Source organism: Leopardus geoffroyi, chromosome A2 (assembly GCF_018350155.1).
Source record: "Leopardus geoffroyi isolate Oge1 chromosome A2, O.geoffroyi_Oge1_pat1.0, whole genome shotgun sequence".
NCBI lineage: Eukaryota > Metazoa > Chordata > Mammalia > Carnivora > Felidae > Leopardus > Leopardus geoffroyi.
This window is the reverse complement of record NC_059331.1, coordinates 166,385,093-166,412,950: the sequence shown is the minus strand read 5'-3', so window position 1 is coordinate 166,412,950 and position 27,858 is coordinate 166,385,093. Positions and strand designations below refer to the sequence as shown.

Here is a 27,858-nt window from a genome sequence, read left to right as displayed (position 1 = left end):
GCGGGGCTCGAACTCACGGACCGCGAGATCGTGACCTGGCTGAAGCCGGACGCTTAACCGACTGCGCCACCCAGGCGCCCCTTGTTCTTTAATTTAATAAAGAACACGGAATAGCCCGCCAGGGAGACAAGTAAAAAGAGAACAGAACAGCAAACAAGGACACATTTTATTCATTCTAAGGTGCAGGTGCAGGAAACGTTCCTTCCAGGAACCTTGAACCAGAAGAGCAGGCCACACGGGCATTTGCCGGATGGCCCGTTTGCTGGGGTCTCTTGCCACTTCTCCTCGGAGAGGAATGGGCATTCCCAGCTCTCCCCTGGGGAAGGAATTCTCGGCTGGATTCAAAGCCGAGGCCTGAAGTGTGTTGCCCTATCCCTGCCCGGCCCCCCCAGAGCTGAGCGGCCACGGCCCCGGGGTCGGGCCACCTCCCCGATGGGGGAAAAGGCATTTTGCTACAGCGGCATCTCAGCATCTCTGCGGCTCCGGCTTGGAAGTTTCCATCCGTGAACACCAATTAGTCGGCGACGATCTATATTTTCTGATTCAAGGAGCCGCGCGCTCACGCGGCCGAGAACAAATGGTAAATAGGCCCCAGCTGGTGCCAGGAACGCACATTTCCCCGCAGTGAGCGAGGAGACGCCAGCGTGATGCGCCCGGAGAAATAAACTAACATGTGATTAAAATGACATTTAATCTTCATGAATATTTGCAATAAAATGAAACCTTTAATCTGCAAATATTTATTTTTCTATTTAGAGCTGGCGGCGTGGTATTTAGAAGCAGGGGCAATGGGAAAGTGAGTGGGGACTCTGGCTTTTTAAATGTACTTTTATTTGCCAAGCCCCAGGGCAGATACTGCAATATTGCCTCCGTTTTCTGGGGAAGTGTTTGCACTTTTGGCAGAGAAAAATACTCTGAACAAAGGTAATAAATAATTAATTCCGGCCAGACGCTTTGCTTTCATACTGAGGGGGCCCTCATCATTTCGATGTCACCTTTACATTCATCAGGGAGCACTGTGCACCTGCCCTCAGCCTGAGACCCGCTTTCTGGGGCAGTAAATGTATTCCTGGTGGAAGAGTGCACTGGTTTTTGAGGAGGAGACCCAGATGTCAGTGCTGACACTCAGGGCTTCTGGGGGAAGCTCTCCGGTCTCTCCCGGTAACAGGGAATCTGGCACACACGATGCCCCCTCTCCCCACCTCCATGCCACGCGCAGAGGATCCGTGAAGAAGGAGCCCTTTCTACTGGTGAGAGAGTCTTTGTGAAATGTTGGTACCACATCTGCCGATGCTTTCCAGAGAGTGGTTCCGGACACGCCCCTTGTCCAGTCTCCCAGCCTGGAGTTTGAAATCACAAAACCAAAATTCTGGGAAAGGAAGAAAGACCGTCTGATGTTGGTCTACAGGACGCATCTTCAGCCAGAGGACGGGGGCCAGGGCTCTACACCGAATCCGCGTGGATCCACATCAGGACAGACGTTGCAAAGTCACGGGTGGTGGTGATGGAGTGTATGCATCAGGGGGGAGCTGCCTATTCTTCTGGAATATTCCTAGGAAAACTGGGTGGTTCCTAACTTGCCCTCCAGGACCTCGTGATATCCTGAAGGGTGTGAAAAACAGGGTCCACGAATCCCTTTGTGAAAAATCTCTTTGAACGTCATGAGAAACTGGTGAAGCTAGACCTTCCTACTGGCCCTGGAGCGCTGTGTTCGTGATGCCTGAGGAGTGGTACCCGGAGAAAGCAGGGCCTCCCTACACTCCCCAGGCAGGGCCGCTCGCCGGCCCTGAGCGGGGAAAGCACCACCTTGGAACAGGTCCTCTATAGGACCTGCCGTCTTCAACGTTTATTTATTTTTGGGACAGAGAGAGACAGAGCATGAACGGGGGAGGGGCAGAGAGAGAGGGAGACACAGAATCGGAAACAGGCTCCAGGCTCTGAGCCATCAGGCCAGAGCCCGACGCGGGGCTCGAACTCACGGACCGCGAGATCGTGACCTGGCTGAAGTCGGACGCTTAACCGACTGCGCCACCCAGGCGCCCCAGGACCTGCCGTCTTAAACTCAAGACGGCACGACACATTTCTCAATGGCTGTTTAAAAAATGTTAGCGGTTTGCTCGGTAAATGCCTTCAAGTCTACATTGTAAAAGTGTGATTCTCCACGTGGCTTTGAGTGCCGACTTGATTTTGCGTGGAGAGAGCCGCTGTCCCGAGGCCATCCAGGCTGTCTGTCTGGAGCGTGGCTGGTGTTCTCAGGTGGGCCACGAGCAGCAAGGCTGATAAATACAGAAAAATCCCGGTGATGATGGCGTCTCCACGATGAAGAGACCAGCAAAGCGGGCGGCCTCTTGGCCTCCAGACCGCGAGGACCCCCAGCCAGTGCTCCAGCCCCGCCCACAGCCAAACACCTGTCCGTGTCTTCTGAACATATCTTAGGGTTACTTCTATTTACCACACGTGGGATTCATGCCCACCTCTCATCAACCTTCCTACCCCATGAATCTTTGAGAGCTGCTGTTCCAGAGGATTCATTTCCATTTGGGTTTTGTTTGTTTTTTTTTTAAAAACTGTACTGGGGTGAAATTCACATAAATTTGCTCCCCAACGCCCTCCCCCGGCCTGGGGAGCCAGCAAACAGCCGTCCCTTTCTGTGAACTCATTTATTCAGGACATTTCGTGTTAATGGAATCACACAACGGGCGGCCTCTTTGTCCGGCTCTGGGCTCCCCGCAGAAGGTTCTTGCCGCGCTGCTCAAGACAGCCAAAGGGCAGAAACAACCCAATGCCCATCAACAGATAAACAAGCCGTGGTCTGTCCGTACAGTGGAATGTCTTTAGCCATAAGAAGGAAGGTCGTCCCCACACCCGCCGGACAAGGGCTTGGGAGAAGTCCCTGGTTCAGTTTTGAGATCCACTGAGCCTGGGCGCTGTCTGGTCTGATCCGTAAAGTACTGGCCGATCAGACGACCACACAGATGATGGCTTTTCTTCGCTTTCACGTCAAGCTCTCTGACGTTCTGTCTGCTACAAGAGGGGCACCAGCACGTGTGTTTGCTCTCTGCGCTCCTGTCACTGATCCAGGGGGGCTTTCGGCAACTTCACAGCATGACCTCCCAGCTCACGTTTCGGGGTCTGCTCTCTTTCTTGGAGTTTTCTTAGCTTGGATGTGGCACCCACGCTTACACACAGGAAACAAGATCGGGCATTCGGGCGATTCCTCTTTCGGAAAAGACCGGCGAGGAGGAGTATTTCAAAGTGAGTGTGCTTGTGTGCCCGTGTATGAGGCTGCCGCCTTGGACGTAACCGATGGGAGGCTGGGAAGGACAGCTGACTCCGCCGCTAGGGAAGTCCCGCCCGTGGGTCCGCATCCAGCCACCGTTATTCTGTCCCCGGATTCTGTTGGCACTCGCTTCACCCCGATTCTCGAGACTCCAATCTGGTGTGATTTTTCCCCACAAATGTTCACACTGCTTTCGTCCCAGCAGGCTGGATAGGAAGGAAGGAAGCCTCCAAAACTCTCACCTGTTCTTTGCCAGGGTGTGGAGTGAGACAAAACACCAGCCCTGAGAGCTTTGCTTTCTGCGGGAGTTTAATGTTTTTGGCTGCAGAAGTGGGAGTCCCCGTCGGCCTCTCCCGACCTCCTCAAACCTCAAGACCCCGGAGCCCGTGTAACGTGCGCGTCTTGCCCGAGTAAGGACGGGAAGCCGGGGGTGGCTCCGAAGGCCAGGTTCCCGTGAAAGCTCACGCCGAACCCCAGCACGGTGTGCCTCCAACGGGACAGCCACAGAATCATGAGGAGAGATGCACGGCTACCAGCCTGTTTTAGCGAGTACGTTGAGGCAGCGTTTATGGACTCCTTGTAATTCGCCACAAGGACATCGATCTAGCTGAGAACTGAGTTCTCACCAAGCCCCGTACGTTCTCAAGAGCTGTGGTTTTCAAACTGTCTTACTTCCTTGGTTCTGTGACTCTCCAGTCATGCACAAGGGCCACGGGGAGCAAGGAGGAGCCGGCCGAGCAGCCCCCACCACCCACCAGGGCCGGAAACCTCTGCGGGGCTACTGAGGGACTGAATGCTTGAGAAGCCATCGTGTTGTGAAAACTCGGAGAGCGCTGTGGTGGCGCATCTGGGGGCGGGTGCAGACAAAAGACCAGTCAAACGTGCGGTAGCTACCTGTCTGTGGAGCCAGGCTTCGCTTTCGTCCTCGTGTTTCTGAAATGAAATAAGAGCATTAGACAAAGGATGATTTTGCATGGTTTGTGTCTGTGACCAACAGCGCAGAAACAATTCGATTCCCCTCCACGGTCGCTGCACAGGCACACAGAGCCGTGGCCCGCCCAGGGAGGAGGCATCCCGGCCCGCCGTTGTGGCTCACCGCCAAACACGCGTGTCCCCGAACAAGAAAAACGTCACCCTCCCCGGCAACGGGGACAAACCCACGGTGGGCGGGAATCCGGTGGAAGATGGCGTACTTCTGCCATATTTGGCCGTCAGTCCACGCGTGGGCCTGCTCGGAAGTGCTGCCTTGTTGTAGGGCTTTGTGCGTGTACCTGTGCAGGTGTGTGGACATTTCTCAAGCCACAGCCCTGAATAACAACCCCGGGAGCGAAAAGTAGATCTCCCAGAACCGTGTGGAAAGACGCATAATGGAAGACCAAACAGAACAAAAAACACCAGCGTTCCAGCTACGCCGTGGGCCTGCTCCCGGTGCTGGTCCGGCCTCCGGACGCCCAGGGAGGGGTTCTCTAGCCCCGAGTCCTGTACGGTCGGCAGGAGGGAGTCTCATGATGGACTCGCGCGGGTCGGGGCGGAGGTGACAGCGGGTGTAGATCAGCAACCATTCCCGGCTTCCTGGCTCTGCGTCTATTCCTTCCTTCCCTCCTCCCCCTCGATATGCCTACGGGATCACCTGGAGTCTGCTCTCAGGTGACTCACGTGGGGACGTCCCGCTCGGTAACAGATCACTCTGCGCACCTGGAAACGGCGCCTGATGCGGCGAGATGCTTCCGGGCCTCCCAGGCCACGGTGAACCTGCTCTACAAGCCCTCTCCCTCCCCAGCTGGGGAATAAAAACTTAGGGCCAAAAGGAGTTTCCGGAAGACCTGCTGGGCATTATTCGTGGAGTATAATTGACCTTTTCTCACCTAGCACGAGGGGGTGTGCCTCTTCGGGCTCACGAGGAAGTGTGGAGGCCTCGCGCCCTCGGCCGCCCCTCGGCTTGGATTTTCATTCTTTGTTCGCTTCCCTCTGGTACTTTCCATGGTATCGTCCCTACGTTCACCTCCTCTAACTACACATTAAGTCAGCCTGAGCCCCCAGGAACACGGCTGGGCTCACCGGTGACCTTCAGGGACGGATGCGGCCCCCCAGGGGCCACCAGCCCCAGGTCCGCCGAAAGTGGGCAAGGCAAGCCAGGTGGCAGGGCCGGCTCCACCCGTGTCCTGGGGGCTCAGGCTGCCCCTCCCCCTCTCTGATATCAACTGGAAAATGAAGAGAAGGCTCGTCCGGAGCATGCGGTGGGCGCAGATAAAGGGGGTTGACACATCACGGGCTGTGGAGCTCATACAGGTCTGAGGACGTGACCCCTGCGGTGGCGGAGGGCTCAGCCTTGACTTCTGCCGCAGTACACAATCCATCCACACGGTGGCACCAAAACAGAGGCCGGCAGGCGGGTTCCGGCCAGTCTGTGGACGGTGACCCAGACGCCCCGGAATGCCGCCTCCCTTCCGCCTCCCGTGCTTCCTGCCATCGGCCCCTGTCCCCTCCCTCCCCGTACCTTTGTGCAGACCCCGGTGGTGGCGTCGCAGAGGGTGAGAAGGGACACGTTCTGCGCCCGGCTCAGCCAGTTCACCGCGACCTTGGTGCTGGTGGCCCACTTCACCATGGTGATGTAGTACTCCCTGCAAACACGCAAACACACGGGGTTGGCAGCGTTGCGGGGGCCGTGGGAGCCAGGAGACGGGCGCAGCCCAGCCCTGGACGCCGGGGCCGAGGGCCGGGGCCTGTCGGGCTGGACTCGTCCCGGGAGGTCCTGAAATGGGGTTTCTCAAGAAGGTGCTCGGATCGCGAACTGTGGCGGGCACAGCCAAGGCACTGACGTGCCCAAGTAAGCCACACAGCGCGGTTCCTTCTCAGCTGCTCCCTCCAGGGTTGCGGATAAAGTGCGCGCGGCCCAACGACTCCCGGAGGGGGAAGCGTGTGGCTTCTGCTCCGCGGGTCTTATGCGTCACGCTGCAGCTAGTGCTGACCTACTGGCTTGGGTTTCAAGCCACAGCCCAGGCCAACGCGCCACTGCAGCTCACGGGACGGAGAAGAAGGTCACATGAGCGGCTGGCAGAGCGAGCACCCCGGGGCCACGCAGAGGAAGGCTCTGTGCGTCCCTTCCCTTTCCTGGGAAGGCAAAACACCCAGGGACGGTCGCCAGCTAATTAGGGAAATTGGTTCACGGCCCTGGGCATCAGGCAGATTTGGTTGGATACCCTAGATGTCACACGCCTGCTTTTACCCAAACCTGAAACGTCACACTGTTCTAGGTCACCCTGTACTTAGCACAAGGGGTGCTGGGGCTTTCAGCAATTAATTCACTCACCAATTCACCCAGAGTTCCTTCAAAACTGGGAGTCTTAGAGGGAAACTATACATTTGAGAACAAGAAGAAAACAAGTGCAAAGAGACTATCCCTAGGTGAATTCCCAGAATGTTCTAGAGGCCAGCTAACCTTTGTTCTATCACCTACCCCATCTATATCTATAATGAGATCTATTGTTAGGAATGATTACGTTGTGGCCTCACAAGGTCCTTTATCACTAAAGCCTCCAGCACCTTCACGAGACAATTCCCAGCAAGCTCAAAAGGGACCTTAGTACCTCCGATGATTATTTTCAACAGAAAGGCTTAAAGAACCAGATGTCTTCATCTAAGCTTTGGTTTAACCAGGAGATTGAATTGCTGTGTCCCCTATTTCTCGAATCCACCTGTCAATCAAAACTTTCAATAACTTAACCTAAGTCAAGAGCTGGCTCAGGCCGGTACCTTCTGCGTCGGGGAGAGGGGAGGCCCGGGGACTGCCCATCAAAGTCTTGGCCAATCTCCTGGGGACATGGCTGGTGAGGATGTCATTCAGGCATAATCCATCATTTATGATTTTCAACCTTCTCAACTTGCTGTGGTTTTGGAAATAGGGCTGTATCTGTTCCTACCACCTGCTCAGCAGGCCCACGGGCCTCGGGGACCTGGCTCTGTGTGTTTATAGGATCTGCCCGCTCGCCCAATGTGGTCAGGCTCCTGCTCTGAGGGGGGAGCATGGCCTTTTGGCAAGTCCTCTGTGGATGCCGGAGCCGACTCGTAATGCTAGGTTTGATCGTCTCCCCAGATGTTTGTAGGCATGAAAACATTTATTTAGCTTGGCCCTTAAAAACAACTCAGGGTCGGGGCACCGGGGTGGCTCAGTGGGTTAAGTGTTCAACTTCGGCTCAGGTCACAATCTCACGGTTCGTGGGTTTGAGCCTCATGTCGGGCTCTGTGCTGACAGCTCAGAGCCTAGAGCCTGCTTCGGATTCTGTGTCTCCCTCTCTCCCCCTCCTCCACTTGTGCTCTCTCTCTCTCTCTCTCTCTCAAAAATAAATAAACATTAAACAAATTAAAAAAAAAAATAACTCAGGGTCTGTGCTCAGCCCTTGCTCTCCATATAATACTTCTTATTTTTAAATTACAACATGAATGATCCTTTGGTCCCTGTTTGACAGAAGGTGGAGAGAGACTGCTAGCTTGAAGGGCCATGGGATGCATGTGGCAAACTCCTGTTTTCCTGGACTGTGGGGCCTTTTGGATGCAGACATTTGCACTGAGGGTGTGTGCGTGTGACATCACAGTGATGAGCAAACATACTTCATCTGGATGAAATCAAGGAAGAAAAAGTCAGATCTCCCGGAATGACTATTTTTTTTTTTCCCCACGGCCTCCATACTAATGAGGGAGGACCCCATTCTTGTTTCCGTTTGTTGGAGACATTCATGCATCCTATTATGTGTCTTTCTAGGTTTTGTGATGTTCTTTTGCACCAACAATCTTCATAAAGGCCAAGTCTGAAAGTCTTTCCCTTTAATTTCCCAGTTTGTAATAGGAGACATGTCATAGAAAGGGAGAAATAACTGCACGGCAGATGGGGTCAGTTACACGTGGACCCGCTTTGCCTCGTCGTGTGGATCCTCACGGGGGCCCCGACCAATAAGCAGATGCAGCGTCCCTCAGAGATGCCTGAGGGCTTTGCTCCCACACCTCACTGCACACGGAACCTGAATCCTCAGCTCCTCATTGGTGTGATATGAATTTCAAACAAACTGAGGGCACCCTTTGAGATTGTATGGTGATGAAACGCAATGAGAAATATTTTTTAGAACTCTTGAAACAATTATCAAAGACGCTAGAAAGATGCCATAACATATCTTTCTAGAAGGAAGTGGTGTTTCTTCACGTTTTGGCAATTCCAGGATCTCCCATCGTGTTGCTGTCCATCAAACACTTGGGAGCCTTCCGCCCGAGTGTCCCTCAGAACCACACACAGCAGTCTCATTACCTGTACAGCAACATCTCGTCTCGAACCAACGTCTCCTAATCCCATGAATTGTATCCATGACTAGGCTTCATGCCAGATAAGCTCAGGGTATTTTAAAAAATCAAGTCAAGTCGTAAAGATAAAGCATCGCTCAGGATGGGCAATTTAAAGGCTGGCAGCATCTGGCGAGGAGATACAGAGCCTCACAAAGAAGCGGTACTCTAGAAAGAATGACTATTTGCTTCGTGAGGTTCATAGCGACACCATATGTTAATGGAAAGGAAAACACAATGTTTGCCCATTTCTGAAACTTTCCCTAAGAAGAGACCCATAAGTAGAAAGGTTCTCCTGGTTCCTTATGTATTTTCCATTTTCCTCTAACTTTAAAGCGGTTTGCCTGACCGTTTTATGCAGGAGAGATGGGTAGATTCTGACTGCAGGGCTAGTGTCAAGGTCCAAGGTCATGGCTCTGTCAAGCTACTGTTGGTTATGAGGGTTGGACCGTATGGCACACACTTAGGGCCTCAGCAGTGTGGACGGCATGAGCCCATGGAGATTTCCAGCACACAGAGGCATCTGCTTGGCAAATGTGAGGAGGTCTTTACCAACTTTGTGTCAACGTGCCTGTAAAGACACAAAAAAGACGCAAAATCACAATACCACCGGGAGTGAGTGCTGAAAATCTCCAGCATCCGTAATCGACGGAGGTGTGTGAAACCACACAATGGCTTGCCCACCTTTGCTTCCCTCCATGAGACAGCAGTCGCCGAGCAGAAGCAGGACATAATCCTGCTCCCCAGTGTCTTATCCTTCCTCGGGAACACCACGCTCGTACCAGCCAGAAATGTGGGAAGTCAAACCTTTGCTACTTCGGTGTCGCAGACAATCATGACTTTTCATGGACACCTGCTGACTTAGATGTCAAAAAAAAAAATTCGAAAGAAGGCAGAAGAAAGAAGAAAACTCTCAACTCAGCCAGCAGAGAGGCACAATGGATTCGGTTTAGATTCTGTCTTCCGATTTCATCGGAGAAGGTTCAAGCAGCACCCAAAAGTTCAGAGTCAAAAATAACCCCCAGCCGCATCTGCTGCCAGATTGCGTGGGTGGATGTCTCCTTCCTGAGGTGGAGTCATCAAGCAACACAAAGGAAGGAAAGGGGGGATCACACGGAAAACGTGAAGGCAGAACGGAGCCCTAAAAATACAGGGTGAGATGGAGGGGAGGAGGTGAGAGACTGCAGGCAAACCAAACCTGAAAGTGAGAGAAATCCGACTAGGAGAAACTGAGCAAACCTGGGGAAGCTCTCCCAGAAGGCAGAGGAAGGTGCCACCGAGGCGACAGGAAGGGGCGGGGACTGTCCCTTCCGAGGACATAAGAACTTCTCACAGGGAAACCAGAGTGCCAGGACCAGAATGACCTCCAAAACTCACAGAAGAGGCATCTCCGTGGATTAAACAGGATCTGAATACGCAGGTTAAAAGGATTTTCCACATGCCAGGGAGATTAATAAAATGCCTAAGTATGTTCTGATAGAATCTTTGAGTCCTAAGAAGAGAGGAATCTCACCACAATCTACTAATAAGGAAGTAAGTTTTGACAAAGGGTCAAAATTTAGGCTGATAGCAAATTTCTCTGCTGTTCTAGGGCTAAGGGGTATTTAAATTTCAGTGTGTTTTTAACGACCGATATCTTGTCCTTAAGTACACCCCATAGTGAATCAAAAATTAAAGACTCAAAATTAAAAGCTTAGCATGGGGGTGCCTGGCTGGCTCCAAGGGTCAGCATCTGACTCTTAGTTTTGGCTCAGGTCAAGATCTCATGGTTCGTGAGATTGAGCCCTGCGTCGGGCTCTGTGCTAACAGCATGGAGCTTGCTTGGGATTCCCTCTCTCTCCCCCCGCTCTCAAAATAAATAAACATTTTTTTTTTTAAGTTTAGCATGTAAGAAGATGATCCAGAAAATCAATCATCTGTAACTAGTCCCAAACACCTATCGATTTGATAACCAATTTGAAGTAACAATCAGAAGTAATTATTACGTGACAAAACATGATAAAACAAAACAAAAAAAATATTGGGTGCCTATTTCCTTGAATTACAAACATTTAGTGAATCTTTTAGAGAAGATTATAAGTTTTTTTTAATGTTTATTTATTTTTGAAAGACAGACAGAGACAGCCAGAGCACAAGCAGGGGAGAGGCAGAGAGAGGGGGAGACACAGAATCCGAAGCAGGCTCCAGGCTCTGAGCTGTCAGCACAGAGCCTGATGTGGGGCTTGAACTCGCCAACTGTGAGATCATGACCTGGGCCGAAGTTGGACACTTAACTGACTGAGCTCTCCAGGAGCCTGTTTCAGAGAAGATTATGAACAAAAGGTAAGACACATCATACATGATGAAACAGAAAGAAACACTAAAGGGAAAGGAATATAAACTATGTTTCCAGAAGAGGAAACTAAATGTGGTAAAAAAAAAAACTTTTCAAAATGATAATCCACTTGGGAAGGCTGGAATTGATTCCACGTAAGCTTCCTGAGGGCAGAGACCACATCTGCCTTGTTCCTTCCTGTATTGTCAGCCCCTGCAAGGTGCATCACACGTGCTGAATGTTGAATTTTTTTTAAAGGAATAAATTTAATTCCAACAGAAAGACCAATAGGTTTTTTTTTTTTTTTTTTGCAGAGAGATCACCTAGTAAAAGAATTCTAAAGTTCACATGGAAGAAGAAATGGAAAAAAATAGCCAAGATGGTTTTGAAAAGGAAGTCTCTCAAGAAGAATTTACACCAAGACTTGTTAATGGGAGACCAGAGCTACGGGTCTTTCCTTGATGGAACAGTCACACTGGTGATCGGACCACAGAAAATCTGGCCTTAAATCACGATGGTTTATATAAGAACAAAATAGTTTACGTAGTAATTTATTTATTTGATTTTTAAAGTTTATTCATTTAGAGAGAGAGAGAGAGAGAGAGAGAATCCCAAGCAGGCTCCGCACTGTCAGCACAGAGCCCCAGGCAGGGCTCGAACCCACGAACCGTGAGATCATGACCTGAGCTGAAGTCAAGAGTCCGACGCTTAACCCACTGAACCACCAGGTGCCCCAGTGTATATAATAATGTAATATTTAATGAAAATGTCATCAGGAACGAAGATGGCATGTGATCCAGAAAACAGTGGCTCCAACTCGGGACAGCAGTGGAGGTCCCAGGACGTGGTAGAGAATAGTCAGCCCACACCGGGGTGGGCAGCGGGGGTTCTTGTGAGGACAGGTTTAGGGAACAGGGCAATACAGCAGAATACCTAATGGAGTTTGGGAGGACAGGAATGAGAGTAAGAAAAAATCAAACAGTTTACGTTAAAAACAGAGTAATTTAAAACTCCAGGAAAAAACGCTGAACAAAAAGACACACAGCCCCATCACACCTCTAGCATGAAAGACAATTACTTATGATAAAGTCAGTGCTATTTATTGATTTTAACTTCTTAGAATCAACGTACAGAGTAGTAGTAAGATTTAGTTCTGGTCACGGGACAGAATGCAAATGCCACCAATCTCAGTGACAGAAACGTTAACAAAAAGATGACAGAGTTTCTAGGGGAGAGACAGGGACAGAGAGGGACCTGGAGGAAAGGACAGGACCCATATCTTCATCTTTCAAACTGGGGAGGTGCGAATTCTTGTCTGTAGTTAATGCAATACAGAAGAAACTGGTAAGAATATTATTTAAGTTTCTAAAGGTAACCAATAGGGGTGCCTGGGTGGCTCAGTCAGTTAAGCATCCGACTTCGGCTCAGGTCATGATCTCACAGCTTGTGGGTTCGAGCCCCGTGTCGGGCTCTGTGCTGACAGCTCAGAGCCTGGAGCCTGCTTTGGATTCTGTGTTTCCCTCCCTCTGCCCCTCCCCCACGCATGCACGCTCTCTCTCTCAAAAACGAATAAACATTAAAAAAATAAAATAAAATAAAGGTAACCAACAGAGGAAATTAAAACGCACATAAATGAGAAGGTGGGAGGGCGTGGGGTGGGGTATGCACATTTCTTGTGTATCCTAAGAAATAAGGCATAAATAAAAATAGTAAAACTGATTAATATAAATTAATAAAAGCAAGTAAATAAAAAATGAAATATATAAGCATATTATTTAACGACGCAAGGGTTACTGTTGGGGAAAACCATACAAGGAGTTAAGGTCATCTCCATCTGGGGCTGGGTGAGTGGGGAGGGACTGTTGTTCCCTGTAACCCCTTCTGCATGGTTTTACTTCTAAGCATTAATATGGAGCATTTTGATTAAAAGGAAATGGAAAGTTACAACTAAATAAAAATTAAGAAAAGACAACCGCACGGAGTTGTCGACAAACACCGAGTGACCTGGACGAGGCTGGGTCTGTCGACGAGTACCTGTGGGGACGTAGGGAGAGGCGCCTGCCCTCGGGAGGCACGTGGGCACGGCTCCTCTGGGTGCTTCTGGCCACACTGATGTGCAAGAATGAGTGTTTTTTTAAGCTCCTGAAGCAATGAATCGACATTACAAGAAAAGCGGGCAAGAGGGGGCCTGTCAAGGACAGAACACTTCGAGTGTGTGGACTGCCTGAGGCAGAAACCGTGTCTGCAGAATCCAGAAAGCGTTTCTCTCTTTGTCCAGCGAGGCCAGTGCGGCCCGAGCAGGGAGCTGTCCAGCTCGCGACTCAAACCGGCCCGGCCCGGCGGGGGCAGACACGCTGGGACAGGAGAGGGCGTTCAAGATCTCAGCCGAATTATTCCCCAAACAGAACAGTTTTAATTAGAACATACATAAACAAACTGAATACATATTTTGTCCCCTGTCCTTCTCAAAAAAAAAAAAAAAAAAAAAGGACCAAACATCCTGGAGGAAGTTTTCCTTCTTTTGAAACCATACTCAAGAGCTATTGCTCTGATGTGCTGAGTTCTCTTGGGGGCTTGGCTAGGAGAAGCTTCTGTGATTTCTGAATTTTACAGAACAGGGGCCTTTATGAGGCTGTCCACAGGCAGGTGACCCCACAGCTGTGTTTGGGGCCAGCCTGGGGGCCTGGCCGATTTGTGTCCCAGATGTGTCCCCCCTCAAGACCTCTTTTCCCAGGAGAATGGTGCGTCCACTGTGTTTTCGCTGTGCCCCCTCTGCAGAGGTGCTGAGGGCCCTAGGCTGTGTGCTGTTTATGCCGGACAGAGATTTCCGCATTAGGGCTGTGTAGCTCACAGACAAGGCACAACAGTAGGAACCCCCACGCCTGTCTTCCCCAGATGAGAAGTCCCAGACTGCCCGCTTCTGCTCACAGTTTATGGGCACCACTGGCCCAACTACAGATGCTGAAAACAGGGGCGGGAAGGGACTCCCCCAGAATCCTCCACGAGGCCACGGTCACCCCTCCCTCCTTGAACCTGTGGTCTGTGCCATCTGATCTCAATTGCCGTGTATTACCAATTCTTCTTGACAAGTAGCCGGGCCCGGAGCTCCTTGTGGGCACTGCAAAGGGCATGCCTCATATTAGTTGTGATCCAGGACCAAGGCTCGGGTACCTACAGAAGAAACCCATAAAATCCTCACGACTTGAGTCACGCTGCCTCACGAGAGGAGAGAGGAGGCACTGACCGAGGAGAATCCAGAAGGACATTATAATGGGAAAGAAAGTCAATGTCAGTGAAGCAACAGTAATGCGACTTGACTTTGTGTGATGGGATAGCCGTAGGTTACGCAGGCCTGCGTGCCCAGAGAACTCTGAGCCCCCTTGGCCTTGGCCTTTCCACGGGGCCTGTTTGTGTCGGTGCAGGCAATGAATCCGGGTTGCACATCAACATCACCCCATTCCCGCAAATCTCTAGCCAAAGGTGCCTTCAAATCCATTCCATTGCGCCTGGAAGGAAGTACGGACAGAGACGGGGAGCCTGTCTCCAAGGTCCTGGGTGCACCGGCTCAGAGTTGCAGAGCACGTCCCCTGCAGCCACCACACTCCAGGGAGGCTGGCCCGCCCAGAGACAGCAGCGGACAGCAATGGCGACACGGGGCTTCTGTGGCAGAAGCAGCCAATGCCTCTGCCGCAGGGGGCAAAGGCAGTAGCAGAAACAGTCTCTGCACCCACGCTTGATTATCCAAGTTAGCAGTCCTCAAAGTGTTATCCCCAGACCAGCATACTGGGAAGGCTGGGAATACAAATTCTCAGGCCTCAACCCAGACCCACTGAGGCCAAAACACTGTGGGCGGGGCTGAGCAGTCTATGGCTGAAGGAGGCCCCCAGATAATTCCAGTGGTGTTTGAGTTTGGGAACCACGATCTAAGTGAGCCACGTGACATGCTGGCGAGCAGGAGACCAGAGAGAACACCTCCAAGAGCCACTGAATGACAGATCTCCATCTCCACATCTGCCTTTACTAAACGTTCTCTGGGTGAATAAACGTATTGGCAGGCAGACAAGGTGTTCTGGAATAAAGAGAAGTTGGTTGCAGTAAAAAGAGAGGAGAAAACAGGGTTTAAAGCACAATGATGTAAGCAGACGAGACAGAGCAGGCCTTTGAGAGACACAAGGATTGATCCAGTGCCGAGATGAAGAGAGACACTGAAACATTCTGATAATCACAGAAAGCAGATGATCGTACTTTGAGAATCTTAGACACTGCGTGTTTTCAAAACTTATTTTGAGAGAGAGAGAGAGAAAGAAAGCACAGGCAGAGAGAGAGGGAGAGAGAAAGAATCCCCAGTAGGTTCCGCATCATCACTGCAGAGCCTGATGCAAGGTTCAAGCCCACAAACCGCGAGATCGTGACCTGAGCTGAAATCAAGAGTGAGACGCTTAGCCAACTGAGCCACCCAGGTGCCCCAGAAATTGCATTTTAAAAAGAACATGACACCAAAACATTAATAGGAAATAAAGGTTCCTAGAAGAAATGCTACCAGTTTTCTCGTTATTCTAAAGTACTTTATCTGCCAACGAATAACATTTGTTCATTCCAAGAGCATTTAGTTAGGGTTTAGCATTGTGCAGACACGGTCCCAGGTGCTGGCAATACAGAGAGCCAAACTCTCGTTGTAGGGGGGCTCGGTTTGTGGGGAGACAGACAACCCCTCATTTCAGTGAGGGGTAAGGACTGCCCTACTGTAAGGAGGTCAAGGGTCTGCCCGGAGGATGGGGGTGGAGGGCGTGGTGAAAAGCACAAGTTCGCTGAGAAGACACTGCCAGCTTCCCAAAAATCTGCAGCCAAAGGTGCCTTCAGATCAAAATACACGGACTCTTCCTGGTGAGAAGTATATGAATTTTTTATTAGTCCATTTGTTTGCCATAAAATATTAACAGGGCACTGTCTCTCTCCCAGGGATTAATGTGCTGTGTCACTTTGTGGTATTCCAAATTCTGGCAAAGGTTCTCACAGTTGTGGGCAACAAAGGGCAAGGGAACAGAAGGTCTGTTTATCTCGCGAAATAAAGAGCCTGCAATTAACTCTGGCATTTTCTCAGCAATGTTCATTCCATGAATAAAGGCGGAGAAGAAAAAATATTTTGGGAGAAATTTTTAAAAAGTGATGTTTTTAAATAGAAGACATTGTTGAGCAAACGGAAACACCAGATACCAAATGCTGCCTGTGATGAAGGGTCTGGCTCCGTATCTGAGCGGGTCCTCAGAGGAGTCACACGGTTGTGTAAAAATATCTGCAGGCAAATTGCATTTTGCAGAATATGAAAGCGATGTGGCTCCAAGACAGATTACTATTTGATGTAGATTTCCACGATTTCACTTTCAATGGAGGAACCTTTCCCTTCCATTTTAGGGGCTGGTTATAATGTGGGATCACTGTCAGGAGAAGGGAGAAGGAGGTGAGAGAGGTGCCAGCTTAGGGACCGTGGAGTCCTTGTTCAATAGTCGATATGCTTTGAACGTGAAGGGATTTATAGAATAGGACACGTAGAGGCAAGTGATGGAGGTGGTGGGGGTGAAGGTTACGGTGATGGCGGTGATAGTGGTGATGGTGAGGGGGGTGAGACAATGGTGGTTCAGCAGTATAGTTGTTGATGGGGCTGGGGCTGAGGTCACTAGTAATGAGGACCTTGTTATTGTGTGATGTTTGCATTGCTCTGATGACCTCTGTCTTCCCTCTAATTCTTAGTCAAGAAGACTAGAAGACTAGAAGACGAATCCACTATATTGGATTCACTATACCAATCTCCCAACGAGTCCCTGTTTTATAGAGATGGACCAGAAAGAAGGCTCTGTGTCCTAGCTGGTTGGCATGGGTTTATCATGGGTAGTCATGTGTGGAAGAGGCACCTGGTGGCAGAGGAGGCCCTGAGAACGTAAGCCCCGAGGGTTTGCAGAAATCTAGACCACGTGCACGGTTAGAAGCAGAGAGCTGCATGTACACACAGAAATATGCTAGGTCTTTACATACTGCTGAGTGAAAAAGAGGGGAAAGGGTCTACACACACACACACACACACACACACACACACACACACAGAAGTTTATTATGTATCTGTATCTATGTACATCACAATGTCACTTGTATAAACAAGTGCATGCATACATATAAACAGCAACACATGTTTTACTAACATTAATGGAGAGAAGGGGGACTCAAATATGTTTAAATAGGTGCCTATGTAGTAATGTTTCTGACACTGGCCATAGCAGCCTCTTCATAGACAGTTCTCCGGAGGCAAGGGAAACAGAAGCAAAAATAAACTACTGGGACTACATCCAAATGAAAACCTTCTGCACAGCAAAGGAACCGACCAAGAAAACTCAATGACAGCCTATGGAATGGGAGAAGATATTTGCAAATGACATAGACAATAAAGGGTTAGTATCCAAAATATATAAAGAACTGATATTACTCAACAAGCAAGAAACAAATGATCCCACCAAAAAATGGGCAGAAGACAGGAGCAGACACTTCTCCAAAGAAGACACCCAGATGGCCAGCAGACGCACGAAAAGACGCTCAACGTCACTCATCATCAGGGGAATACAAATCAAAACCACACTGAGATACCACCTCACACCTGTCAGAGCGGCTAAAAGCAACAACACAAGCAACAACAGGTGTTGGTGAGCATGTGGTGAAAAAGAAACCCTCATGCACCGTTGGTGGGATTGCAAACTGGTGCAGTCACTCTGGAAAACACTATGGAGCTTCCTCAAAAAGTTAAAAATAGAACTACCCTAGGATCCAGTAATCGCACAAGTGGGCATTTGCCCAAAGAATATAAAAACACTAATTCAAAGGGGTACATACACCTCTATGTTTACTGCAGCGTTGTTTGCAATAGCCAAAGTATGGAAAGAGCCCAAAGGTCCACTGACTGATGAGTGGATAAAGAAGATGTGGCATAGATACACAGTGGACTGTCATCCAGCCAAAAAAAGCATGAAATCTTGCCATTTGCAATGATATGGGTGAGCTACAGTATCAATGCTGAGTGGAATAAGTCAGAGAAAGGCAAATACCACAGGAGTTCACACTCACCGGTGGAATTTAAGAAGCAAAACAAATGAGCAAAGGGGAAGAGACAGAGAAAGAGACAAACCAAGAAACAGCCTCTTAACTATAGAGAACAAACTGGTGGTCACCAGAGGGGAGGTGGGCAGGGTTATGAGTGAAATAGGTCATGGGCATTAAGAGGACACTTCTATTGGGGCGCCTGGGTGGCTCAGGCATTTAAGCGTCCGCCTCTTGGTTTTGGCTCAGGTCATGATCTCTTGGTTCGTGACGCTGAGCCCCGCATCCAGCCCCGCACTGGCAGAGCAGAACCTGCTTGGGATTCTCTCTGTCCCCCTCTCTCTCTGCCCCTCCCCCATTCGTGCTTTCTCTCTCTCGCTCTCTCAAAATAAATAAACAAACTTAAGAAAAAAAAGAGTGATACTGATGAACACCGCATAATGTACAGAAGTGCTGAATCACCATACTGCACGCCCGAAACTAATAAAACACTACATGTTAACTATAGTGGAATTAAGTTAAAAACAATAAAGAAAAAAACAATTTAAAGGAAAAATGCATTGAACAAAGTAGTCGATTTCAGCAAACAAAAAGCCAGAAACTGACCAAGAAACATGGGTGTCTATGTGGCGAGGAGAGCACGGAGTAGGGACTCCCTGAAAAGAACAATGAAATAAAAAGAGTGAGGCCTCGCACAGACCAGCGGTGGGATTCCATGAGCTAAGCCCATCTAAGTCCTTGGAACCGGAGGTCAAAAATGAATGAACGAATGAGCTCAAGTAGAAGAAAACGCAAGGAAAGCAGGACGCCTTTGAGCCTTTTGCGAGCCCGCGTCCCCGCCCAGGTGCGTCAGGGACCCACTGGGCTCCTTCTCACGGTGCAATTGTGTGACAGCCGGCGGCCGTCTGGCAATCAGGAAGAGCGCACAGGCCGCCGGCTGTGCCACGGCCGAATGGATATTCGGAGGAGAATAAAAACACGTATTGGCACAGCGCAACAAGGCTTCGAAAAGGTCCTGCGGGTGTCTGCTGCGTCTTAACTCAACACCCAGCCCCGCAGCCCTGGGAAGTCCCCAGGAAACCAGCACGACACAGCCGCGTTTGTTGGATCAGAGCAGCTGGGTTTCGGGGGGGCGGGGTGGGGAATGGTAAAAACCATGGGGCGGGCGGTGCGTAATGATTTCCATCTAAGTCTCCACCCACAGGACACAGCTCAGCTTGTCAAGGCGCCGCTGCCCTTCCCTTAGCCCTGCCTCCGCGGGGTCATGGTCCCTAATTACCTTTCACGTAAACGTCTTAAAGACGGCCTCAAATTTGGCCCAGAGAGTCCTGCGCCCGAGGGCCGCATTGTGGGCTGCTGTCCCTCCCACCTCGTGTGTCGTGGCTCCCACCACACTTCATTTCGGCCGTGGACCACGAGCTGTCCCGCTTTCTGGACTGTGGGTGACACGATGGGAGAGGCCATCCGGGTGCCTAACACAGCATGCGGCACAAAACCAGGGTCAGTAAGTGTTGGCCGACTGGAAAGATCCGGAAGCCCAGACTCAATCTTCCCTGTATCTGAGAACTGTTGGAGGGGAGGTCAGGCTGGTTAGCAGGCAAACAACAGGAGGAATCTGGAAATGGGTGGTGTAAACGACAGACAGCTGACAGATGAAGTGTCTTGTTTCTTCCTCCTGGTGGCTCCTTGACCAGCCTGCTGAAAGTGACCAGTGGACCTTCTAGAATGTTCCATACCTCTCTGGAGGCTGTTCAGGGAGGTGAGGCTGTCCAGCCCGCCTGGCTTGAGGCCCAGCACCCCCTTCCACACTCTGTGTGGATTCAGACACCTTCCTTAAACTCTGCATTTCTCAGTCTTCACATCTGGGGAACGGGGGCACTAGAGCTACTTCAGACGTGTACAGCTTGCAAAAGCCTTTAGGGCCATCCTGGACCCAGCCACTGTCCTGTACATGCTGTAAGCCCACATCCTTGTTCCCGGGGAGACGGGCAGAAGGAAAAGCAAGAGTGAAAACCCACCAGCAAATCCAGAAGTCCGGTTTGGAAGGAGCAAAGAATATAAATAACCCTGAGGTCACAGCTTTACAGTTCAAACCGCAACACATGACTGATGATGCTTCAGGGCTCCCCACTCTATGCTGGGACCCCTGTGCTCCCTTACTTCTCTTGAAGACTGGATCCTGGAATGTCCCAAATCCTGCCCAAACCTCCGACCCCTCCACCTGCCGACCCTCCTCCCTGGAGAGGATTTCTCCATCCTTTGGCAAAACTCTTAAAAGAATCAATGTCAGGGCGCCTGGGTGGCTCAGTCGATTGAGCAACCGAATCTTGATTTCGGCTCAGGTCATGATCTCATGGTTCGTGGGTTCAAGGCCCACACTGGGCTCTGCACTGACCGCTCAGAGCCTGCTTGGGATTCTCTCTCTCTGCCTCTCTCTCTGCCCCTCCTTCCGCTTGCACTCTCTCTCTCAAAATAAATAAACTTAAAAAAAAAAAAAGAATGTCTACTCTGTGGCACTTAATTTTTGTAATAGGATACATTTCTTTGTTGTCTCTCCCCACCTAGGTCCTTGCAGGATGTGGGTCTCCTTCGCTCCTCCCTAAAACCCTCCACATGGTAGGTTTCTTACTTTTACCTTTCCTAGACTAGTTGAAGAAAGCCAGAACATGTTGCCTCAAGATATGCCTTTTTGACATACGAATTATTTTGAGCTGAAGGCAATGAAGAAGAGTGAGCCCAGAAAAAAGGCAGGAGACACGTTCTCCTTGGGCTGGAGACAGACTCTTAGCGCAGAGATGCACCAGCGGAATCTGCAAATAGACCTTCCTCTGGGGGTTGCCTCCCATGATCTGCTGTCCTCGAATACCTAAAACTGCTCCCCTTCGTCCAGCTAATTCCCTGCAAATTTACTGTTCCTGGTTGAAGATGCTACAGGGGTGGCAGTTCTGAATTGCTGCTTTGAGTCACTTTTCGGTGAGCTTTTTGAAGACGGGCTCCATGCGCATTAATGAACTGATTTCCTTTTGTTAATCCTTCTTTTTGTTAAGGAGTCCCGGCTGAAGTTCTGCCTCCCCAACAGCATCCTATAGTGGAAATGGCACGATGTCACCAATGCCTACACATTTCTAAAGGTTTGGTTCTTAGAAAGGTTCCAGAAAACCAAAGAACTCTCAGTCGTTGAGGATCCTATCAATGTAGGATTTTCCTGGCTACCTGTTCAGCTCGCTGGCCCATTCAACAAAGGTTTCCTGAGCTTGTCCTGTGTTGCAGGCACTGCTCTGGAGGGGAGGGCGGGCGTTGCACAAAACAGACCCAAGTCCCTGCTCGCGGACCTTCCTTCCAGCTGTTGGGCAGGGAAAGGACTTGGTGAACACAGCACACAGAATATCCTGCTGGGATGACCCTAGGAAGGAAAGTAAGGCCGGGGGAGGAGGGAGTGGGGCTGTGACTCAGGCTCGGCTGTTAGGGAAGTGCTCAGGAAGGAACACTTTTTTTTTTTCTGTTAAACAGAACTTTTTAATAAATATAAACTAGTATTAACATAATAAAAAGAGGAGATGTGACTTAAATATCAATGTCAAAATACCTGGTTAATCTTTTTTTTTTTTCAATATATGAAATTTATTGTCAAATTGGTTTCCATACAACACCCAGTGCTCATCCCAAAAGGTGCCCTCCTCAATACCCATCACCCACCCTCTCCTCCCTCCCACCCCCCATCAACCCTCAGTTTGTTCTCAGTTTTTAACAGTCTCTTATGCTTTGGCTCTCTCCCACTCTAACCTCTTTTTTTTTTTTTCCTTCCCCTCCCCCATGGGTTTCTGTTAAGTTTCTCAGGATCCACATAAGAGTGAAACCATATGGTATCTGTCTTTCTCTGTACGGCTTATTTCACTTAGCATCACACTCTCCAGTTCCATCCACGTTGCTACAAAAGGCCATATTTCATTCTTTCTCATTGCCATGTAGTATTCCGTTGTGTATATAAACCACAATTTCTTTATCCATTCATCAGTTGATGGACATTTAGGCTCTTTCCACAATTTGGGTATTGTTGAGAGTGCTGCTATAAACATTGGGGTACAGGTGCCCCTATGCATCAGTACTCCTGTATCCCCTGGGTAAATTCCTAGCAGTGCTATTGCTGGGTCATAGGGTAGGTCTATTTTTAATTTTCTGAGGAACCTCCACACTGCTAGGAAGGAACACTTTGATCGCGACTGACAGTGCATGGGTGCTCCCCTCAGCCATGCGGGGGAACTTTCCAGGCAGACGGAGCACAGGTGCAAGCGCCCCAAGAAGGGGGCGAGCCCAGCATATCTGAGGAGGGGTGCCGAGAGGCGGGATGAAGCTGTGCAGTGGCTCTAGCGTGGGCAGGTAGGGTTGGGTCCTCGGAAGAAGAAAGACGACAGGTGGCTTTCTTGACGTAGAAGCTGTTTTTGGCCCCTGGCCGTCTGGTGAGCTGTGCCTGCCTGCCGCTACTCGCCCAGAGCATGTTTCTAGCAGAAGGGCCTGGAATATGTCAACAGTGCGGAAGAACAGACCTCAGCAGCTAATGATTTTAAGGGAACAAAAGAATGTAAGCACAGCCAGCCACCAGCAGGCCAGCAGAGGGAACAGGCGGTCTGACATAGCTCACGGCTTTCTGGGTTGGGCAGGAGGGGCGGGGAGGGCCTGGAAGCCTGTGGTCCCGGAGAGCCTCAGCTGGGGTCACCAGGAGATGGGAGGGAGGGGACGCCCTCTGACGCCGGGCCCTCCAGGGGAAGATCCCCCAGGAAAGTCAGAGGCCTGAGCACACGGGGACCCAAGGGGGCCAGACGTCGCGGGCAGTAGGATTTTGGAAGGAGATCGGGGCATCCGTTCTGTGTCCAGTTGGTGACGTCATTTAGAGATTCTCAGAAAATGTATTTGAAACCTGGAAAGAGGGAACAGGATCTAGCAGTATTCTTCCAGCATAACCCCTGGCTTGGCCTCTGAGGCAACCGGGGAGTCTGCCCGGGCAGACTTCCCTCCTGGGTTTTTGCAGGTGGACCAGCTATCCCCCAAGGTCACAGTTCAGGGCCCTGCCAGACCCGTTACCCAGCAAACCTGCCCCCACACTTCTCTGTTACACCGATCACACAGACCTAGCTTTGTCGATGCCAGCAAGACTGGTCCTAACACCTCACTGGCTCCCTTCTTAGCTAAGGAGTTAAATAAAATCTTCGACACACATTCCTTTACTTTGCCCGGAGAACTGCAACCTGACCAGTTCATGCAGAACTGGGGTTGTGGGGACAGGTCAGGCTGAGTTCTCAAGGGGAAGGTTGCCAGCAAGTCCACAGGAAGTACGGACCACGCCACAAGACGGGGTGACCGTACAGCCAGCCCTGTGCCACCTGCACTGTTTCCTTTGGTTTTTACAACCACTTCTATCAGTAATGTTTATCTCCGTTCTACAGATGGGGAAACTGAGGCAGCGTGTCTGCGTACCTTCCCCAGGGTCCCAGGACTCGGATCTGAACGCAGGCGTTGGCTCGAGATCCTTCACTCTGAACCAGTGGTTCTCCATGTGGGGACATTTGGCAAAGACGGGGGACTGTCGCAACTGAGGGTGGGGTGCTTGCTACTGGCGTCTGATGGGTGGGGCTGGGGCCCCGCTAAACACCCCGCAGTGCCCCCCACAGCAAAGAGTCACCAGGCCCCATGTGTCGTAGCGCTGAGGTTGGGAGAGACACGGCCACCCCCACAGTAGCTCGGCCCCTCCTCCACACCCCACGTGCTTGGTGGCCCTTCGCACGCCTGCAGTTATCCACTCGCTTGTGACGATTTGTTCAATCTACACCCCGGGCCCTACATCATCTGCTCCATGTCTCGTTCCCCACGATGCTTGCGGCGCTCACGCTAACGGCTGGTGAACTAAATGCCCGATAAACATTCGCTCACAATTTATTCTACGATTTCTGATATACCTGTGCTCTCTTTGGAAAAAATCTCAAGGCCGTGTGACAGAGAGAGAGAATGAGACAGCGTGACGTTTGCATATTACAGATTTCTGTTGCACGTGAGGCACGGGATTGCATTTAGCCTAGGAAATCAGAGCAGAGAACCTGAAGCCAGTGTCTGAATTTCAAGCCCCGACTGAGGCTAATGTTTCATTGTCCTTGAAGGTAATCAGGCCTGTGGAAACAGCATCACCAAATTGACCAAATGAGATTTTCAATTAACTCAAACAGATGGCTTAAATTTTCCAGGTGACTTTCCATATTAATTCAGTGAGTTTGCTGGACCAGGCCCCGGGAGGCTTGGCAGGGATGGGGGCTGAAAGGAAAACAATGAAATATTGGATCTTCAGGAGAGGAGGCAGAGCGATGACCGGAGCTTTTCTTCTACCCCAGCAGAAGCACATGAGCCAGATCAGCTCAACACCCCCCCCTCCCCCCTGACCAGCATATACCAAGGGCTCTGGGACTCCAGGCACCGGTGGCTCGGGGGCCAGCTTCATTAGCCTCTGGGGACATTGCGACCCTCTGATATGACTGAGGAGACCAATCCTGGGCAGGGAGAGAGGCCGCGAGGAGCCATTTATAGAGCCCAGAATTCTGTGCTTGGTCTGTGTACCTGAGGACCTCACAGCATTTTATTATCCACGGAGAAGAAAGCGTTAAAAGAATCTCTGTAGAATTTTCCACAGGCTCACGCTTCTGAGGGTCTTACTAAGGAAGTCACCGCAGGAGAGGACCACACCATCCACAGAATACCAGCAGTACCCAATGCCAGAGCGCCCAGCCCTGGGCAGGGCCTGTGGAGGAGTCGGAGCGGATGGGGCCACAGCTCCTGTCCTTCCAGAAGCTGCCAGAAGCGACTAATAATGTGGAGTTCTGTAACTGGATAGTAAAGGCCTGGGCTAGAGGTTATGGAAAATTTGCGGTGGGTGTCCTCTGAGTCTCAGAATGAATCGTTCTTGGCTTCACTGGGCCCATATCTAGACTTACGGAGATCTATCGGCGAGTGGGTCTGGTGTCTGTACGGTGGGCTCCCCTTTTTCTCAGTCTCCCATCAATATCCCCCATAGAGAAGCTTACTGCTGATATGGGGGGTTCTGGAAGTCTATTCAGTCCCCAGGCTGTTCAAACTTTGGTGATACTCAGACCACTTCACTTAGATAGACCCTACTCAGCAGTTTTGATTAAAAAAAAAAAAATCTACCCAAACCAGACGGTAATGATAACAGGCCAGTTTACCTTTGTCAATATGCTCTAACACCTACACGGGTTATCTTGCCAACCAGGAGAAGTGGGTTACTAGAGCGGGGTTTGCCACCAGCTCCTCGAGCTGCCAAAGTACGCCATTGTTCTAAAGTTATCTCTTAAATGGGGCACCATTTACAGAAAGTCTGATTATGTGGATTTTCTTGGTTAAGGCTATATCCATTCATCCAATGGATGTTCTCCAGCGTCTGCCTGTGTGAGACAACGTGTCCCTGCTGGACTCTTGCGGCTGACCTGACATGCCCCTTCCCGAGGAGCCCAGCCTCCCAGGGAGAGCAGTCTGCTCCCAAGGAAAGAAATAGTGGTACTGGTTGGACTCGTATTCCTTTCCAGAAAAGTGAACCGTGAAGCAGTAAGCAAAGCTTTGGACAATGTACCTTTTTCTTGGATGTTTAAGAGAGCAGTAAAATAAATCTGGAGAGACCACGTAAATGAACGTTCGCCTTATTTTTTTAACATAGTAGAAACAAGGAAGCAAACCTCATCCGTGGATCATCGGGTGGCATCATCTCCAGATCGTGGGTGGGTCCATTTAAGCCAATGACGTGCAGGGAAATGCTGGGGTTTTCACATCCAGCCTGGGAAGCAAAGAAGACCAGGTGTGAGTAAACCTTCCTGCGGGGACAGTGACTCAGTTGCTGCACGAAGGACCAGAGGTAACTGGGGTGCCATTCCTTCTCCAGGAACCCTACCCCCTTCTTGTTCCTCCAAGTGCCTCCCGATTATCAACCTGGGAGGGGCAAGGGATGGGACAAGGAGCAGGGCAGAAATTCCTGGAGGCCATGCCAGGAGGCAGCGTGCCCAAGGGCAAAGACACGGGTGGGGAAGGCTGATGAATGTTGGCCGAGGCCCAGCGGTGGGGAAAGGGAAGTCCCTGGAAAAGGTGCAGAAAAGGTGCTGGGTGGGTTCTGCTCTGCGTCACTGCTGCTCTGTGCTCCTTCTTCGGGGGGAACGCACTGCCGGGATGGGACAGGGGAACACGTGGCATTATTTGTCAGCGACACGCCAGGTCTGACGGATACCCTTGCTTCTCTGCTCCTTGCATGAAGACATGTCGGGTTCACCACAATAGGGTGGGAGTCTGGCGGGGTCACCAACTCATGCCTCTGATTTGGGAGACAGTACAACGGGGCAAGGGGTGCCTGAGTTCTGTTGGCTAGAATATGCCGCCTTTCCATCTGAGTACAAACCATCCGGGCTTCTGTAATTCCAATTTCACCCACTCCAGAGCTCAGTGTGAACTCCAGATGGATCTCAGGTCACCACTCCTAAGTTGGGGAAACTCCCATAACAGGGTTCACAGGGGAAGCCACTGGATCCCTGGCTGTTAGAGGAGTCAGGCAGCCACTGGCCCTACTGTGTGCGTGGGGGGTGGGGCGTTCAGGGGTCAAAAGAGCCCGCATTTAGTTAACCGTTTGCGACTAAAACCCTGGCCCCTTCCACAAGATGTAGAGTCCAGTCCAATCAAGCCCAGCTGAAAAGGGAGAATTCTGTCAACTGGCAGGTCCGTGTGGCAGGCTGGTATCAAGTGCTGTCGGAGTGGGACGGTGGTGGGGACAATGCTGTGCCTTCACAGAGCTCGTGCTCCTCCACTCAGGGACTTCCTTGGATACTGGCCACGCCAATTGAAGACCCAAAGACAAGGCTCAGTATTGGGGCACCTGGGTGGCTCAGGGGGTCAAGCGTCCAACTGCAGTCATGATCTCACGGCTCGTGGATTGGGGCCCCGCGTCGGGCTCTGTGCCGATGGCTCGGAGCCCAGAGCCTGCCTTGGATTCTGTGTCTCCTTCTCTCTCTCAAAAAACAAAAAAAATTAAGAGAATTGTTTTCCAGGTGCTGTGGATGGAATGTCTGTGTCCCCTACCCCCCAAATTGAGAATTCCTTCCTAGGTCAAAGCCCCAAGCCCCCGTGTGACAGTATTCGGGGGTGAGGCCTTGGGAAGGCCATCGGGGTCAGGTGAGGTCAGGAGGGTGGGGCCCTGTGAAGGGACTGGTGCCCTCATGCGGAGGGAAAGAGGCACCAGCGCTCCCTCTCTGTGGGAGGACACAGACAGAAGGCAGGGGGTGGAGCAAGAAACAGCGCTCAGCGGACCCGACCTTCCTGGCACCCCGATCTCGGACTCTCAGGCTCCAGGCAGGGCTGTGAGAAACGAATATATGGCACCTGCACCAACTATACACCAGGGGCTTCCTCTCTGTGGCCCGGGACGCCGGGCACCTCACTGGCCTCACTCGCACACTATCGCCCCTCTTGCTGCCACCTGCAGGCTGGCGTGTCTCGTCCTTCCGATACACAAGGCGCGTGGCATCAGCCCTCCGATCTGGGAGATGGTCTGATGGCCTGGGAGCCACGGCTCAGCGCTCACGGGCGCGGGCTCCAGGGGTCCTTCCGAGGCAGCCGCAGGCGGGAAGTGAGTGCTCCGTCACCAGGCAGGTGCAGGCAGTGAACGGCTCACGTCCACCCGGCCGTGGCCGTGGCCCTGGAGCGCTCCAGCGAAGCCGGGGGGGGGGGGGGGGGGCGGGGCGGCAGGGCCGCTGTGCCCACTCTGTCAGACAGACATCAGTGTCTCTGCAGCGGTGCGGGCTGCAGAAAATGTGGCACCAGG

The 27,858-nt window shown here is 51.1% G+C and overlaps 1 protein-coding gene and 1 long non-coding RNA gene across 6 annotated transcripts in view; both read right to left on the bottom strand.

Annotated features, from left to right (window-relative positions):
- DPP6 (dipeptidyl peptidase like 6) overlaps nt 1-27,858 on the bottom strand; it is a 950,988-nt gene that overhangs the window by 70,106 nt on the left and 853,024 nt on the right. For all 5 annotated transcript variants that reach the window (XM_045496272.1, XM_045496270.1, XM_045496267.1 and 2 more), the window contains exons 10-12: nt 25,733-25,830; nt 5,778-5,901; nt 4,175-4,213 (exon numbers count right to left, since the gene is read on the bottom strand). In XM_045496272.1, the coding sequence (XP_045352228.1) occupies nt 4,175-4,213; nt 5,778-5,901; nt 25,733-25,830 (261 nt within the window). The remainder of the gene's footprint in view (nt 1-4,174; nt 4,214-5,777; nt 5,902-25,732; nt 25,831-27,858) is intronic.
- Nucleotides 145-4,168, bottom strand: LOC123607153. The gene is made up of 2 exons (XR_006716668.1): nt 2,049-4,168; nt 145-1,830 (listed from the first exon to the last, which is right to left on the bottom strand). It is a non-coding gene; the product is annotated as an uncharacterized LOC123607153 (long non-coding RNA).